The sequence below is a fragment of the Teleopsis dalmanni genome, chromosome 2 (assembly GCF_002237135.1).
Source record: "Teleopsis dalmanni isolate 2A chromosome 2, ASM223713v2, whole genome shotgun sequence".
Taxonomy (NCBI): Eukaryota; Metazoa; Arthropoda; class Insecta; order Diptera; family Diopsidae; genus Teleopsis; species Teleopsis dalmanni.
The window spans coordinates 17,373,202-17,390,260 of NC_051847.1; the positions used below are offsets into that span (position 1 = coordinate 17,373,202).

General features: G+C 29.6%; 1 protein-coding gene across 1 annotated transcript in view; it reads left to right on the forward strand.

The window, feature by feature from the left end:
- The first annotated feature begins 3,478 nt into the window (after nt 1–3,478).
- Nucleotides 3,479–17,059, forward strand: part of LOC119674010 (kinesin-like protein unc-104) — a 13,754-nt gene continuing 173 nt past the window's right edge. Inside the window, exons 1-15 of the mRNA XM_038085131.1 lie at nt 3,479–3,608; nt 9,377–9,519; nt 9,612–9,694; nt 9,797–10,036; nt 10,101–10,285; nt 10,388–10,643; nt 10,937–10,939; nt 12,467–12,630; nt 12,731–12,870; nt 13,040–13,081; nt 15,257–15,388; nt 15,446–16,107; nt 16,179–16,293; nt 16,759–16,925; nt 16,989–17,057. Of these exons, the coding sequence (XP_037941059.1) occupies nt 9,420–9,519; nt 9,612–9,694; nt 9,797–10,036; nt 10,101–10,285; nt 10,388–10,643; nt 10,937–10,939; nt 12,467–12,630; nt 12,731–12,870; nt 13,040–13,081; nt 15,257–15,388; nt 15,446–16,107; nt 16,179–16,293; nt 16,759–16,925; nt 16,989–17,057 (2,358 nt within the window). The 5' untranslated portion in view covers nt 3,479–3,608; nt 9,377–9,419. The remainder of the gene's footprint in view (nt 3,609–9,376; nt 9,520–9,611; nt 9,695–9,796; nt 10,037–10,100; nt 10,286–10,387; nt 10,644–10,936; nt 10,940–12,466; nt 12,631–12,730; nt 12,871–13,039; nt 13,082–15,256; nt 15,389–15,445; nt 16,108–16,178; nt 16,294–16,758; nt 16,926–16,988; nt 17,058–17,059) is intronic.

Below are 17,059 nucleotides of genomic sequence, written 5' to 3' on the forward strand. Positions count from 1 at the left end.
TTCGGAAGTTAAATTGTGAAAAAATTATGTGAAATATTTTCAAAAAACAAATTTTCTTCACCATTTATGATTTGTTATACCAACAAATTGTGTGTCATCGAGAATTGAATATTGGATATATATAAAAAAGTTTTCTTCGTACTCCTCAAATGTGTGCTTTTGGATATTTAATACTTTTTTCGCTAATTTTAACAACAATTTTGGTTACTTTATTAATTTTTGCGACGACGTCGAAGAAATTCTTGATCGAAATTCTAAGTTTCGATGATATGCAAAATGAACAACAGCAAATGCAGCTGCAATATTTTTTTGCGGAATGATAAATCCCAGAAAAAATTAATTGAAATTAATTAATTTTGATTTAATTAAATTTAATCCCTTTATTTCGAAATTGGTAAAAAAATGTGCAAAATTTTATCATGAAAAATATCATGAATATTTTAAGTTTTTCATTTCGTAGTCCTTATATTATATATTTTTTGTATAATAAATGTGTGGGAGTGGAAGTGGAAGTGGAAATTGTAGACATATTTTGTGTAGAGTTCAAACTGGTAATATGAACACTTTATTACTGTAGATAAGAACAAACGAAAATATAGATAAGAGTTCAAGACAACAGTGATATAGTAGTTAACATTAGAGATATGTGTATTAAGGATAATAATGTAGATTTCGCAGTGAAAATCGTTGACTAAATGCCCAAAATAAACTACTATTAAGGAATTACGCGTTTTGTATCAAGACACATTTTTGCATTAAGTAAAGTTAAAGAATTAAGGAAATTATTTAATTAAGAAATGGTGAAAATGAGAATATACATTAACTTCCTTCTCAAAATAAATAATTTAAAATCCAAGAAAAAACCAATTAACCTATTATATAATTAGTATAAAATTAAATGCAATATATATATATAGATATAGAATGAAACTTTTAGATGTATGCAAAAATAATTATGAAAATAATTTTTATAATTTTTTTCTAACAATATTTAAAAATACAAAATAAAATTATTAAGTAATTATGTTCTTATATTAACATATAAATATAATAAAGTACATGTTATATATCTATGTCATCCGTAAGAAAAGAGATTGTAGGTATTTTGAAAATGTATTTACCACCCACAGAGCAATTTAAAATTTAATTAAAACTTATTTGGAATAATTTTTCAATTTGAATGCTCAATTAGAAATGTATTGAAAATTTGATTAAATTTCCAAATTTTTCACATATCTTTGTACACATATAGTTTTCAAATAATTTACATAATCCAGCTAAGGGCCATTGTCTCCATTGCTGAAGTAATAGCCCAAAATGTATTTCATTAACTTTTAAGTCTTATATTAAATAAAATAAAAAAATTAACATAATAGTTAATAGGACAAGTCTATATATTTGTGTTATATACTATATGAGCATTATTATTTTTTTCTAAGCCTTGAACTATTTCCATCTCATTGTTAATAAATTGAAAAGTGCCATTCAGTAAGAGTAGAATCAGAATTCAGTAACTGAAGAATCCAACTGCTATTGGTTTTTGAAGTTATAATTTTAAAACTTTTAGACTTGTAGATGCCGACACTATCATACATTCGATATTACACACAATCTAAAATTATGCAGATACTCACATATTCTCAAATAATCATATATTCAAAGACTCGTGACCATAACAGAATTTATTTGATAGACGATCTTATAAGTGGATTATAGTAATTACTATATGTTGTTATATATACAGATTTACAGTATTTATAGTATTTATTATATAGCATATTCCTATTTAATAAGAATTATATGACTATTAATTGTCTGCTGTAATTTGTAATCCTTCTTAGGAAACGGAGAAGATTTGGAAGACGTGAGCAATAGAAATTTGAGCTCTTTATGATGTTAGGCTCGTGTACTTTAAGTCTAAGCCTTGAGAGATCAGGATAGAAGGTTAAGAAATGCTCATTATATCTTCGTCTTCTGAACAATGTAACTAAGAGTAGACATAAATTTTATGATCTCGATATAAAACAATTTTTTTTTGGTTTGATGGAAAACATTAAAAACCACAGTGTGAAATCTAAGCTCACTTAAACAACCTCTTAGTAATGAACAATAAAAAATGTTAGCCTTTACAGCGTAAAGTTTCGGTTGCTGGAACCTCTTTCCACTAATCAACGGCAAAAACCGAATATAATGGGTTTAATAGTTAGAGATCTTACACTAAACTATTTTTATATAAAAAAATATATTATATTATAATATTTATTTACAAATTCTGACAGGCTTCCCAACATCGGCCTATCGAATCTCAGAATGGTTACGGGCAGAATGGTTATGCTGATCTGAGATCAATTATTGGTTAGTCTGATTAAATGATAAACAATAATCCAATCAAGGTGTAAAGAGGGGTTTTGAAGAGGGGTTCTCTATAATACCCCTCAGTTAATAGAGAGTGCACTGGCTCAAATAGCTTCAACATAATAAAATGAGTTTCATCTTTCCAAAATTTTTGAATTTTGTGCGTTAATATTGAAGAAATTAGAAATATGATTAAAAATATTGATCTATAGATTAAGTAGTATATTGTATTTAGTAGTTCCTATCTATGCTGATTTAGGCATTGTGTATTTTGGTATGATGTTTTTATTCAAGCGTAATAGCTAATTTTACAAATAAAATTTTTTATTCTTATTGGAATGATAATTTTAATTTACTGAATAATGTATCTTAGTAATATTTTTGAAGTAAATAAAAATATAATTAATTGTTTAATAATGTATATTGTATAATCACAACCTTAACTTAAGTTATACTAAAGTTTTGGTAAATTTTATGGGCAAACATGGCGTATGAGTAACTTTTTTACACAAAGAATTATGATCAAATATTAAGTATTCAAATAATAATAATACTCCACTTTCCCATATTTATAATGAATAATGAAATTGTTTTAGTTTTTATTTAAAATCATTAAAATGTATTTTTGTTTTTTTTTTTTTTGTGTTTTGGAACCATCAATAGTGCATGCGCTGTTAAAATCACATATGAACATTTCCATCAGACATGGAATCATTCAAAGTTTGTAGAATTTCGCTCTCATGCCAAGGAACGGTGTAGAAAACTCTCTAGAATTCGTGATTTCGTGCTCAACATTCTTCTTTTGTTGTTTTTCTCCTTCATTTTGACAGTTTTATTGATTGTCATGAATTTGTAAACATAAATAAAAGCATGAAAAATATTGGAAAAAGAGCAAAATCTGGGAAGAGTGACTTTTCTAAAATGGAAAACAAAAATCCTTTGCTCTCATTCACGCACGACGAGGATGAAGTGTTTGTCATTGTACTAATATAAGCGGATTGTGTTTTTATTTCAGGCGGAAGTGTCTTATAAAATATTGAAAAATACAAAATGATATAAAACCAAATTAAAATTAAAATAATAAAAGTGTAAAAATATATATCGGTATATATTTTAACGAAAACAGAAGTGTTAAAAGTGATTAACATTAAAGAAATATAACAATTTTCAAAGTGCAAATGCTTTAACCAACAAGGATATCTTCCAACTACAGTCGATTTTGAAATCGACTAGCTCTTAGTACATTTTTTAAGGTAACAGCTTTTCTTGATAAAATAATAATTTAAATCATAATTTAAGTAATAATAATAATAATGAAATCAAAGTGTATAGTAATAGTATAGTAATTTCATTATACAATATTTTGATCCATAAGCTGGCAGTTTGTCCGTGGATTCTATAAGGGAAACCCAATGACTACGATGAGTCATACAAGAATTGGAAATATTTGTGGATATTTGTGGATAAGAGAATCCTTTTGGAAATGGATTGTAAATTACTTTAGTGTGTGTTATTTTTCATATAATAAATAAAACAAAGAGCTAATATTAGAATTTAAAACATTTGCAGGAAAATATATACGTAATTTATATGACGCAGGTTGAAATATTAAATTTATTCGCAACTAGAAAAATATTAATTAAGAATTCATATGCGAATTCATATATAACTATTTTTATAATAGTAATTAATCGATTTTTTTTTGGTAGGCACTAGGTCGTCGTGTTAAAATTTAAGGTTTAAGTAATATAAATAATGTTATTCATGAAATATTAAAATATAAATTTTTTTTAAATTTGTTGATACTTACAATTTAATCAGCGTCATTGAATCAGTTGTGTGTTTAAACTATTAATCAGCCCAGATCAAAATATAACATATTTTTCTACATAGTTTTTGCTTATAGAGTTTCCGACTTCAATGCACTTTTTTTTAAGCTACTTATAACTTTTTTATATAAAAGTTATTATTAATAATCTAGATCTACATTATAAATTGGTGCTACTTGATCTAAACGACCAATTAAATCCAATTATTGGTCCTAAATTCATAGTTTTTGTTAGTTTTTGAGACATTTGTTTATCAATATCCAGGCAGACGACCGATGAGCATCGATAAATTTATTCATATATTACGTTTGGTGTCCTGCGTCTATCTTACTGCATTACAAATATCTTGACAAACCTACTATATTTATCTAAAAAAGTGTGAAGATTATCTACTTTTCTTAAATTTTTAAATAAGAACTGTAAATAAAATATCATAATTATAATGAATGGACTTTTTGTTTGAAAAACAATTAAAATGATCTCGCAATTTTTAGAGTAGTTCAGTTTTTTTTAAAAATATTCTATTTATTTTACTTACTTACTTCCTGCTGTCCTTCTCTCCTAAGTAGAGCATCGGTCCTCAACGATTCCTCTAAATCTTATTCTGTTGCCTGCTTTTCTCGTGATTTGGTTCTGAGAGTACTGTGCGTCTTTAAGCTCCTGGTCTACGGTTCTTCGCCATGTCTTAGCTGGTGTTGCCTTGTGATTTCCAGCGTAGGACTTGGTTTGTTATGCAGGATGATGTTTTCCTGAGCGTGTGACCAATCACTTTTTATTTCAGTGGCGGCTTTTGTTTGTTTCGTGCGTTCCCAGTGATTAGTATTGGGTATGCGCTCCGGCCACCATATTTTCAGTATTCTTCTTAAACATTTATTTATGAATACTTGGATGCGTGATTAAATAGAGGTTTTTGTTTTTTCGTGGCTTATGTTCAGGCCGGCATTGGATGCACAGGAACTGAGTATGTCAATTTGGTTCTGTAGCATACTCAATACCGACAAGTTTGCTAAAGGATGTCTATTGTATTTCGATGCTGTCGCTACGTACAGAACACATGACGGCATTCAATGTCGAAATAAACCTTGTTTTACGCCAGTATTGACCCCAAAGGGTTTACTATTCACTTTGATTTGAACATACTTTAATTTGGCTTCAGAGTTATTATCTATACAATTATTTTTATCTTTTTGTACCGTAGTTAGAGCATAAGGTATGAAGATATCAATGGGATCACGGTTATTTATTGTCGCTTCTAATAATAACACACAGGAGGATATATAACATATAATGAGGTAGTCTTTTATTTTTTTTTTATTCTTATTAAGTGAGTTTTACTTTGGTTAAAACTTATCTTTCACTTGCTTAAATAGGGTGCGTGAAATATTGTCCATTCTGCTCACTTTAAAGTTTCCGGAATACAATACGAGCTACATTTTCTATTGTTTTCAAAATGGCTTCTTAAACTATTTAATTTTCCAGACGAAATTAAGGAGATTCGATAAGTCTTCTTCAACTCCGCCAAGCCAGTAGAGAAACGGTTTTCTAGACAATGGAATTGCTTTAGTTGAACTTCCGGGCCGAGGCATAGAAAGTGATTAATAAATTTCACTCTATTTTCATCATGATACCTTCAGCATAGAATGAGCCAGCGTAGAAACATTGGTCCAATAGCACAGTTGTACGAAAATATTTCGTTAAGCTCACGAATTGCAGATTTGTTAAAACCCAAAATCTTTTATGCCTTTGTAACCTAGACAATAGAGTCCTAGCAATGTCATACTCTCCGCGATTAGTTCATATGTACGTCATTGCAGTTCTTTACTGCAATGATGAATTAATTTATGCTGCTAAGACAATTCTCATATTGGAAATATGATAAAAGAAAGCAATGAAGTTAAATATGTTTTTGTTAAATAATCTAGTTTTTTATAATCCATTATAAATTTATGTCAGACAGATAGGAGTTCAAATTTCTATTACTTTAGAATTGAAACATTTTAAGCAAAAATTTTTGCATGAGATGAAAAAAAGGACTGTAATTACACAACTCCTTCTATATTTGTCTAATCAAATCTTTGATAATTATAATTAAATAGTGAGTGGACCCTTGCCGCCTCAGCAAGCAGGTCGAGAGCAACATGGCCAAACTTTTCCAAATGTAGAATCGCAGCCTTCAGAGGTTCAGAGAAGAGCCTTTAAAGAAACAAATCAGAGGTTTCTATTATAATATCTGTTTTTACAGGGCACTGGACCATAGAACGACATGGAGCTAGACTTGGCCTACCCTGTGGTATCTCCTGAAATGCGTGTCTACCAGCTCTTGAAAAAAAGACACCAGAACACCTGGTGTGTCTATGTCCAGGTTTGGTCAGAACTATGCTTAAGTTTCTTGGGGTCCCCTTCTTAAACACACTCGGCAGCACACTCTCTAGTATAAGCATTGGCCGGATTCTTGCCTTTATAAATGCCTCTGGTTGGTTCTAGCTTGACCTTCTCTCTTGTACCCCCTATTACGAGGTTTTGTGAACACAAAACGGCTTTTGACTCGTTCCTCCCTCTACCACAAGTAACTAACAATAATTAAATTATATAATTGTATTGAATTTATGGGCAATATGAAGAAGCTTAGGGGAGAATTACAATACAATGTTACTTCGGATGAGTGAGCTATGAAAGTAAATACGATAATTTTTCATAGCCTAAATCAAGTTAAGTCCAAGTTCTTAATTCTTAAGTATATAGGTCGCATATTGTTGTTTTTATTCTTTATTCTTTAGTTATTATATTTTTTAAATGTTACTTAAACGCAATAGCAATACCGGCCGTTAAAGTAGTCTCTAAATAAATTGGTTTCAAAGACATATTTTTAGAAAAATTTAAATGGTAATCAATCATATGCAATAGACTTGTATTCCTTAAATAAAATTGAAATCGATGTCCACTTAACGGTGCAAACCTTGGATGTATGACTGTATGTAAATTTAATAGCCAGCAGAAGTCGTGGAATGCAAAAGTATTGAGATGTGACTTACTTAACAAATTTTCCATGAGTCATGAATTGAAGTGAATAAATGGCGGTCACAGTATTCTCGCAGTTGCTCGCATTGTTGTTGTTCCATTCTTTACGACAGTTTGCATGACTGTGTGTTGCGTCTCCAGCCATTAAATTTCGTCTCGTATAACGGCCAATAAAACTGGTAGCGCAGTAAACTTGGCCAAGAGCACTTTACATTAACAACTTGACATTTGCACGAGTTTTCCAGCATTTCACAGTGGTAATTAAATGCTACAAGCTACAAGCGTTTTTATGTATTAAAGCGTTCAATAAATCGAGTCACCAACATCAACAACAGCACCAGCGGCGTTGGGATGAGAACTGCTTGTGTGCAGGACTCCATGAGCCACCACGCAAAATTATGCTCCGCATTTAATAGTTCATTTTACGAACAGCAACAATGGCTTTTAACAAAAAGTCCTTGCGTTGCTTCCATGCTTTGTTAAATGTATTTTTTGCATAAATTACATTGTGGCACGTCGTGGGAGCTACATTATTAATTTGCTTTTAAAACTTTTTCTTTGCTCCTTTGCCCCTGCAAAAAGGTACTTTAATTTTAGAAAATGCTCGGTGCAGAATTATGTGCGACATGGCAGTGGATTTTAGTAATGGCACGGAAGCGAACTTCTCCAGAACTTCAAGTTTAAAATCGCAAAGTATTAAAGTATAAAAACTTAATAGAAATATAAGTGTACCCACCTGCGTTTGCTGCACTCATATTTTACTTCCCATAAATGCTACTAAATCCAAACATTTGTAATAAAATTCCATTATTGTAGATATTCTCCGAAAGCTTATTTAATATTAATGCACGCAGATATTCATATTTTGAAATAAAAAATAATTTAACTTATGTTACTTAACTTAATGAGGTCATAACTTTTACGCAGAATTTCAATTAATTAACATTGAAATGTACAATTAGCCTTTAATAAGAATATGAAATAATTATAAATAGATTTGTGAAGTAAACATGTTTTATGAAGAAAAGTGACTTATTACATATTTAATCAAGTATTTTATTGTTAGATAACATATATTCAGTTTAATTATTGTTTGCGATTACAATATTAGAAGAGCTTACCCAATCTATTAATCTTTCTCTACACAATGGAACAAGTTCAGATATATAATTTGTGGATAGAAAAACTATATATATATGTATATATATTTAGCCAAAAAATATCTTTGAGTGAGGTATTATTTAAAAGAGTCTTTAATAAGTTCTAGCAAGAAGAATTAAGTTGGTTCTTAAATAAAAAAACACTTTTCTGTGTTCTGAGTCACAGTTATCGTTTTGCGGAAAAAAAATAGAAACTTTTACTTAAACAAAATAGAATATTTAACTTCCAGAAAGTTTATTGATGGTAGAATATTCTGGTATATGACTAAAAGATACGTTAAATATATATAAATAATAACCTAAGTTAATTATAACAAATGTTTAATAAGTTAACTGCGTTATGAAGAATCTGCGTTCGTTTTTAGTAAGTCCCGGGGCATGAAGGACACAAGCGAAATTAAAGAGCTGATGGTCTCGTCAAATGAAGAGATAAGCCATTCTGTACACTGAAGAGAGGGTACATTTGTAGAGAAACTAAGTAGCGAGAGAAAATATAATTTAAAAACTACTGGATAAACTGTAAAAGTCAAAGACTGGCTAAGAGCTTTATTAATCTGACCTCCCTGCAATGAGCAGAGAGGATATTAAAATTCTCATTGGTTTTTCAATAGGGCAATTTAAGTTAAGGTATCATCACAACAATCATAATATACCGCTTTTGTGTAATAGATCTCTCCATCTTTGGGACAGAAGCGTTGGCCCAAAGCACATATATGAAGACACAAAACCGTAAAAGAATGTGTTTATTCAAAACCTTATAATCGGTTAAAGTAAACAAGTTTAGCACTATTAACAACCCAATAAATAATAATTACTTTTCAGTATATAACAGACTCAAAAATTGATATAAAATTATGAAGCAAAAAGTCATAGCGACTATTTTTATAATAGTCTATTTTTATTAAAATAAAAGTATATTATTTAAATTGATGTGAATTTAAAAACGTGTTGTTTATATTCTATATATTTATTAATATATACATTAAATATACTTTCATATTAATATCTTTTCAGAAAGTAATAGAAAAAAAAGGCCTTTGGGCCTCTTACCGCCAAGATGTCGTCTGTTAAGGTGGCGGTTCGAGTGCGTCCCTTCAACTCACGCGAAATTTGTCGGGAGTCAAAATGCATTATAGAAATGAGCGGTGCAACTACCGGTAGGATAATTTATTTTAATTAATATATTGTAATATATATTAATCAATATTCAATTTTAACTAAAAAATTATAATTATATATTTTATTACAGCTATAGTGAATCCGAAAGTACCACCAAACTCAAGTGAAGCTGTAAAACGATTTAATTTCGATTATTCCTATTGGTCACATAATGTACGTACTGCCTAGTATTTTAACTAAAATTCGTTATTAATATTTATATATAACATACTCGTAACATGTAATGTTCAAATTATAAAATTTTTTTAAATGCAGCCAAAAGATGAAGACTTTTCTACGCAAGAAATGGTCTACAAAGATATTGGCGAGGAGATGTTACAACATTCCTTCGATGGTTACAATGTCTGTATATTTGCTTATGGACAGACCGGTGCTGGTAAGTCGTATACCATGATGGGTAAACAAGAGGAACATCAGGAGGGTATAATACCGATGATATGCAAAGATTTATTCAATCGTATCCATGACACTGAAACCGATGAGCTCAAGTATTCGGTACATAAACATATTAACATGTATAGATAATTATTTATCCTAAATATCCTGATAATTAATACAGGTTGAAGTATCCTATATGGAAATTTATTGCGAACGTGTGCGTGATTTGTTGAATCCTAAGAACAAAGGCAATTTACGTGTTCGTGAACATCCTTTGTTGGGTCCCTATGTAGAGGACTTATCAAAATTGGCCGTTACAGATTATCAAGATATACATGATCTCATTGATGAAGGCAACAAAGCTAGGTTAGTTCATGTTTATTTTTTGGAATTTAATATCTAACAACAAATCTTTTTTCAATATTTTTCATAATATAAATGTATATATATCTTGGATTTTTTCTATAGAACTGTTGCTGCTACCAATATGAACGAAACTAGTTCACGTTCTCATGCTGTATTTACTATTTTCTTTACACAACGTCGTCATGATACTATGACAGATTTGACTACTGAAAAAGTTTCCAAAATCAGTTTAGTCGATTTGGCTGGTTCCGAACGTGCTGACTCTACTGGTGCTAAAGGCACACGTCTAAAAGAGGGCGCTAATATTAACAAGTCATTAACTACTTTAGGCAAAGTTATCTCTGCTCTGGCTGAAATCGTAAGTACTTTGGTTTTGCGTCTCATTTTTAAAATATCAAAAATATATATATATTTATGAAACTTGTAAATTTATAAATAATTATTATATATTTTGCGATTTCATAGTATTCATCTGCATTTAATTCTTCATATTTTTCAATTGTGTTTCAATTTCTTTTTTAAAATGTCTGCACTTTTGCAAAAAAATATATATGAATATATATATCGTATATATAAAATCGGATATTGCTGTAAAATGTTAAAAACTATTCCAAATTTAAAACACCTCAATTATAACGTTAAAATTAAAAGTCCGTAAGTATATAATAAATTGTTTTGTTTTAAATGTTGTGTCAGTAAAAAAAATTAAATCTTTTTTGTATGTATTTAATTTGAAACCTGTAAAATATTTTTGAAAATTTAAATAATTAAATTTTTATAATTTTTACAAATATATAGTATTTTTTAATTATACTTAAATGAAAATAAATAAGTAATTTTTATTTTTAATATCTTATTTGCATAAACCTTTCATATATACATAATTACTATTATTATACGCAATTATATATAATAGCGGTTTAGAATTAAAAAAAAATTTAACAGAATTAAAAATTTTAATTTAATAATTTTATCGATTGAATAAAGAAAAAATGGAATGTAAAGAGATAGCCAATTTATAAGATAAATTAATCAGCTATGATGTATTTTTATTTGTGCTATTGCAATACTTAAAGTGTTAAAAAAAATCGTTTTGAGATTCCAAGTTTGTTTAAAAATTGGTTTTAATAGATTCTATAAAATTATATATATAGTATTATAAGTGGTGTGTTATTTAAACCTCACAGGTTGACGTTTGCTTTAAAAAAGACATTGTTAGCGAAACTTTCAACATATTCATATGTAACTATAATCTATATAATTGAGGTATATATTAAAAAATATAATTAATTATGCTTCGGTAGTGCGAAGAAAAGAAAGCTAATCTACAGCCAGATAATCAGGTCAGCACTACTTTATGGGTGTGTCGCGTATAGCAAAGCTGCCAACTCTACTATTGAGAAGCTGCAAGCTGCTTAAAGTCAGGCTCTCCGAAGATTCTTCAAAGTGCCTTGGTACATCAGCATAAATGACATGCTAAAATACCTTAGAAAAGACTCGGTCAAAGAATACATAAGGGACTGAGCCATGAAACTATTCGCAAAAACCGACAGGTTAACGTACTTAGCACTATCTAATCTCATATCTTAGATCGAATTATCAGTCATCGAATAATCACGAAGCTTATACATAAATTAGTCAAGAAGAAGGGTGGAACTCTGCAGAAACCCCCAGCTATCAAAGAGTATTGATTTCCATATATATTTAAAAAATGAACAATCTTATAAATAAAAAAATTAAAAAACTTATAAGCATAAAATCTCAATCAAGCACAAAATAAATAGTGTTAGGATATGTAATTTTTAGTATTTATGCAATACTGCATGCTTAGTACATATTTATGCTCTATATCGTTTCCAAAAATGATTTCCATTAGATTTGCTTTTATACAAAACTTTTCATAATAATATAAACCTTTGTGTCATTGTTCCTGAATGCTAATCACTTCTATCATTCAGATTATAGTGCGGAACCAATATTTTCATTGCATTCATAATACATATTATAATCTTAAGAAACTGTGTTTTTAATCGTCTTAGTTTTAAATCGTGTGAATAGCATATTTAGAAGTAATTTCCATTTACATCCTTTCCTTTATTTAGCATACTATTTTTTATTTTCAAGTAAAATAATAAAATATGTAAATAAAGTTAAATAAAAGTAAAATCTATAACTTCATAGGCATCTAAGCAAAAGAAGTCAAAGAAAGCTGACTTTATACCTTACCGTGATTCTGTTCTCACTTGGCTATTACGTGAAAACTTAGGCGGTAACTCTAAAACTGCTATGATTGCGGCTATATCTCCAGCTGACATTAATTACGATGAAACTCTAAGTACTTTAAGGTATATAAAATTTATTTTTGAAAAAATGTGTGCAAAATATATATAATAAATAAAATATATGTATTTACGTATAAATAATTATTGTATTGCAATAATCCAGGTATGCCGACCGTGCTAAGCAGATCGTGTGCAAGGCCGTTGTTAACGAAGATGCAAACGCTAAACTTATCCGAGAACTTAAGGAAGAAATACAAAAGTTGCGAGATCTCTTGAAAGCCGAGGGTATTGAAGTACAAGAAGGTGAGAAACGTTTAAATTAAGATTTGAAATCCTTGGCCGTTCTATTAACTTTTCATAGCACATGATCATATAAAATTTTTAGTTCCTATATAAAAATATATATGTATGATTTTTTATAATTAGTTTAGTTACAAAAACAAAGCATACTATGTATACATATTTCATTTAGGGCCCGATGGCAAAGTGGTTTGTGAGAAGCGCGATCCAAATAGTAAGTAACATGAATGGAATGAAAAAGGCTTTTGCTAATATGCAAATAATATCTTTAAAATATTCCTAAAACAATTTTTTTTTAAATATATCTACACCAATATAATTTATGAAAAAATATACTCGTTATATGATTAGAAAATAATTACACATATATGTTTAAAAAAAAAAAACATTTTTTGTGTGTCTATTGCAAACATTTTATAAGTGCAATTATTTTTTGCTTCAGGACGTTTTACGATTTGATGTTTGTGTAATACATAATATTAATGTCCTCTTTATGTTGCTCTCTCTTACACTTTTAATAATAATAATTGCATATTATGTGTATTTTAAAAACTACAAACTATAAATCTTTAATTTGTCAGGTTTGTTTTTTAATACATTTGTGTTGCAAAGAAAAATATTCATTTATCGGACTATCTAAAAATTTTTATTATTTAATTTTAATTTTTGACAGGATTCTATTATTTAAGAACTTGGGAAAATCAAATTTTTAATCTAAATATAAGTTTTATAATAGCATAAAAACAAAAATCTTTTCCGATATGCTTGACTATAGGAATAGCTCACTTGGTGCAATATTGTATACCATAGATGTTTCACACCTTAGTAAAGAGGATTGTTTAAATATGGCCGGCCAATAAAATTTTAATCATCAATTTCTTATATTGTATATATACGAAATCTGTATTTGCATCATTTAGAGTTAAAATACATTTTAGTTAAAATTCATTTTTTTAGATTAATTTGTAGCAGTGCCTTGCAACCCACGAATTTGTTTTGTTCTAAAAATTGACTGAACGAACAGAAAACCTTAAATATCTGTTCTGGATGTGCAAGTGTAAGATATGGATATAAGCATCCGGTTCAGTATTCTCCCCTCCTCATTCAGAGTCACCATTTCCCGGCATATATGACATTTTGTCACCAGATAAATCTATCTTGTTAAGATGAAAGTGTCGGTTGTAATTTTAGGTAGTCTACTAGTAACCTAAGTTATATTCGTCTAAGGAGATACTTGATATATATATGCTTCGACATTTGCTAGTGTGTTCCTATTAAAAGAAAAATTGGTTACTGAGTATTCAAAAGAGGTGTAAATCGAACAACATCAAGTATTTGATATAAAAACTTAAAAAAAAATTAACTTGAATTGCGTAAAATTAGCGATTATCATTATTTTATAGTGTTTGAAAAATATATAACTCACTCTATGACTTTCAATAAAAAGCCTTAATATAGCACTAAATATCAGCACATATTCCATAATATTAATCATCTGAAAAATAGAAGAGTATTTTACAAAAGAAATCGTATTCAGCTTTCAATGCAACGAAACATTGTATACCCTATTGGTATACGTTAAAGTTGTTGACATTATGTCGATGACAGCGATTTGATTGAATTTATGTGAAAATTTTGAATTGGAATTGTATCTTAGCAAAGTATTCAATATTTTAAACTTTATAATAATAGTCCAACAAAAGTATAAAATTAAGTTTAATGAATCAAGTGGCCAGTGACAAGATTTCTCCTGTGAAGATTTGATATTAAAGTGTTTATTCCTATTCTAAAGTTCGATTAATATTTTCCCATTCCAAGTATTTATGTTTTCAAAACGATAAAACTGTAAGGGGAGTGGTGATCGATATTATATTTGAGTAATCGAAACGGAATGCAGGCATAGTTATTCATGAAACCTCTGTCATTGTGGAAGATTGTGGAGTATTGCTGTAAGCTTAGATAGAGTAGTGTATTTAATTCTAAAGAGAGTTACGAAGATAATTCGAATAATATAAACACAATAGCTTTTATAAATGAATTTCACAAAAGTAGTCACTCATAGCATTTATTTTAGTAGGTTAGATATTTAACAATTGATGCAATGGATTTGTTTTTAGTATTCCCTTCACCGAATCAATAGAGATTTCGTAGGCATTATTTGAAGTCCTTTCACTTCTTCGTTAATTTTATTAAATATTCGTGCGTATATTTGTATTTATTTATGTTTTACAATTGGTATTGCTTTGTTCATTGTACATAATCCACAATATTATATATGTACTATATAAAATTGAATACAGTCTAACCTTATCTAATCATAATCCTGCTATGCACGCCGCCTTTTTGCACAAATTAATTGGAAAAATATTCTAATGTGAAAACTTTACAGAGGATGAAATCAATAACAAGGTGATTGGTAATTCTGGAAATATGAAGTCTCCTTCAAAGACGCGTAATCGAAATGGTTCAACTGCTGAAATGGCTGTAGATCAGTTGCAAGCAAGCGAGAAACTAATTGCAGGTAAGACTCATACGTGATTTTCAGTTAAATAAATATATGTATGATGATTTTTAAAAGAACTCAATGAAACCTGGGAGGAGAAATTGAAACGTACCGAAGAAATACGTTTGCAGCGTGAAGCAGTCTTTGCAGAGATGGGTGTCGCTGTTAAGGAAGATGGTATCACTGTTGGCGTATTCTCACCGAAGAAAACGCCACATTTAGTTAATCTAAATGAGGATCCAAACTTGTCTGAATGTCTGTTGTATTATATAAAAGATGGTATAACACGTTTGGGCACACATGAAGCGAACGTCCCACAGGATATACAACTATCGGGTTCGCATATTCTAAAAGAGCATTGCACTTTTGAAAGTCGCAACAGTGTAGTAACACTTATTCCTCATAAGGATGCACTAGTCTATTTGAATGGACGTAAACTGGTTGATCCAGAAGTTTTAAAGACCGGTTCTCGTGTTATTTTGGGTAAAAATCATGTATTTCGTTTCACAAATCCAGATCAAGCACGTGAACTGCGTGAAAAGATAACTGATAATGCAGAAAATGAGAATGAGAAATGCGATACACAGCAAGTCGATTGGAACTTCGCACAGTGCGAGTTATTGGAAAAGCAGGGCATTGATTTGAAAGCAGAAATGAAGAAACGTTTGGATGTGTTAGAAGAACAATACAAACGTGAAAAATTACAAGCTGATCAAGAGTTTGAGGAACAGCGTAAGGTATGTATCTAATCTTGTTATCCATATTTTAAATGGAACTGTAAAAGTAATGAAAAATATTTGCTTGTCAGTCGTACGAGGCACGTATTGATGCTTTACAAAAGCAAGTTGAGGAGCAATCGATGACTATGTCAATGTATAGCAGTTATTCACCAGAAGATTTTCACCAAGAAGAGGATATATTTAGTAAGTAATATAAAATTATAATAATGCTGGAATGTGTATTTCTGATGAAAAAGTTGTGATATTATTGTTAAGAGAAATTAATTTTTGTGGTTTATGTTATTTTTTAAGTACCCAACAATTCCTATTAAGTGAATTGAGTAGCATTTCGGTTGATTGCTGATATAACTATGGGTAATAATGATGACAAATTTTACTCAGTAATAAATGCGAAATAGCAACTACGCCTCATTGGTACATTTGGTGTCCATTTCGCGTTGTGCATGATCTTAAGAGACCACAACGCGTTTTGTTTGTGCGATAAGCAAGTTAAGCAAACTAACTTGAGCTTATTATTTTATACTTTATTATGTACACTGTTTTATGAAATTAGTTCAAGACATTTAAATCAAAATAACAATTAAGAGTTTAAAAAAACATTCTTTAAGATTAATGTACTATTATTGTGTATTTATTTGTAATTTTCAGCAAATCCATTATATGAATCCTGTTGGACTGCACGAGAGGCGGGTCTTGCTGCTTGGGCTTTTCGTAAATGGCGTTATCATCAGTTCACTTCTTTGCGAGATGATCTCTGGGGTAATGCAATATTCTTGAAAGAAGCAAATGCAATTTCTGTTGAGTTAAAGAAAAAGGTACTTTTCTGTGAAATCTGCTGAAACTAAATGTTCATAACTATTTTTTTCTTGGGTTTTTAGGTGCAATTCCAATTTACACTTTTGACTGACACTTTGTATTCTCCCTTGCCGCCAGAGTTGGCATCTTCTGC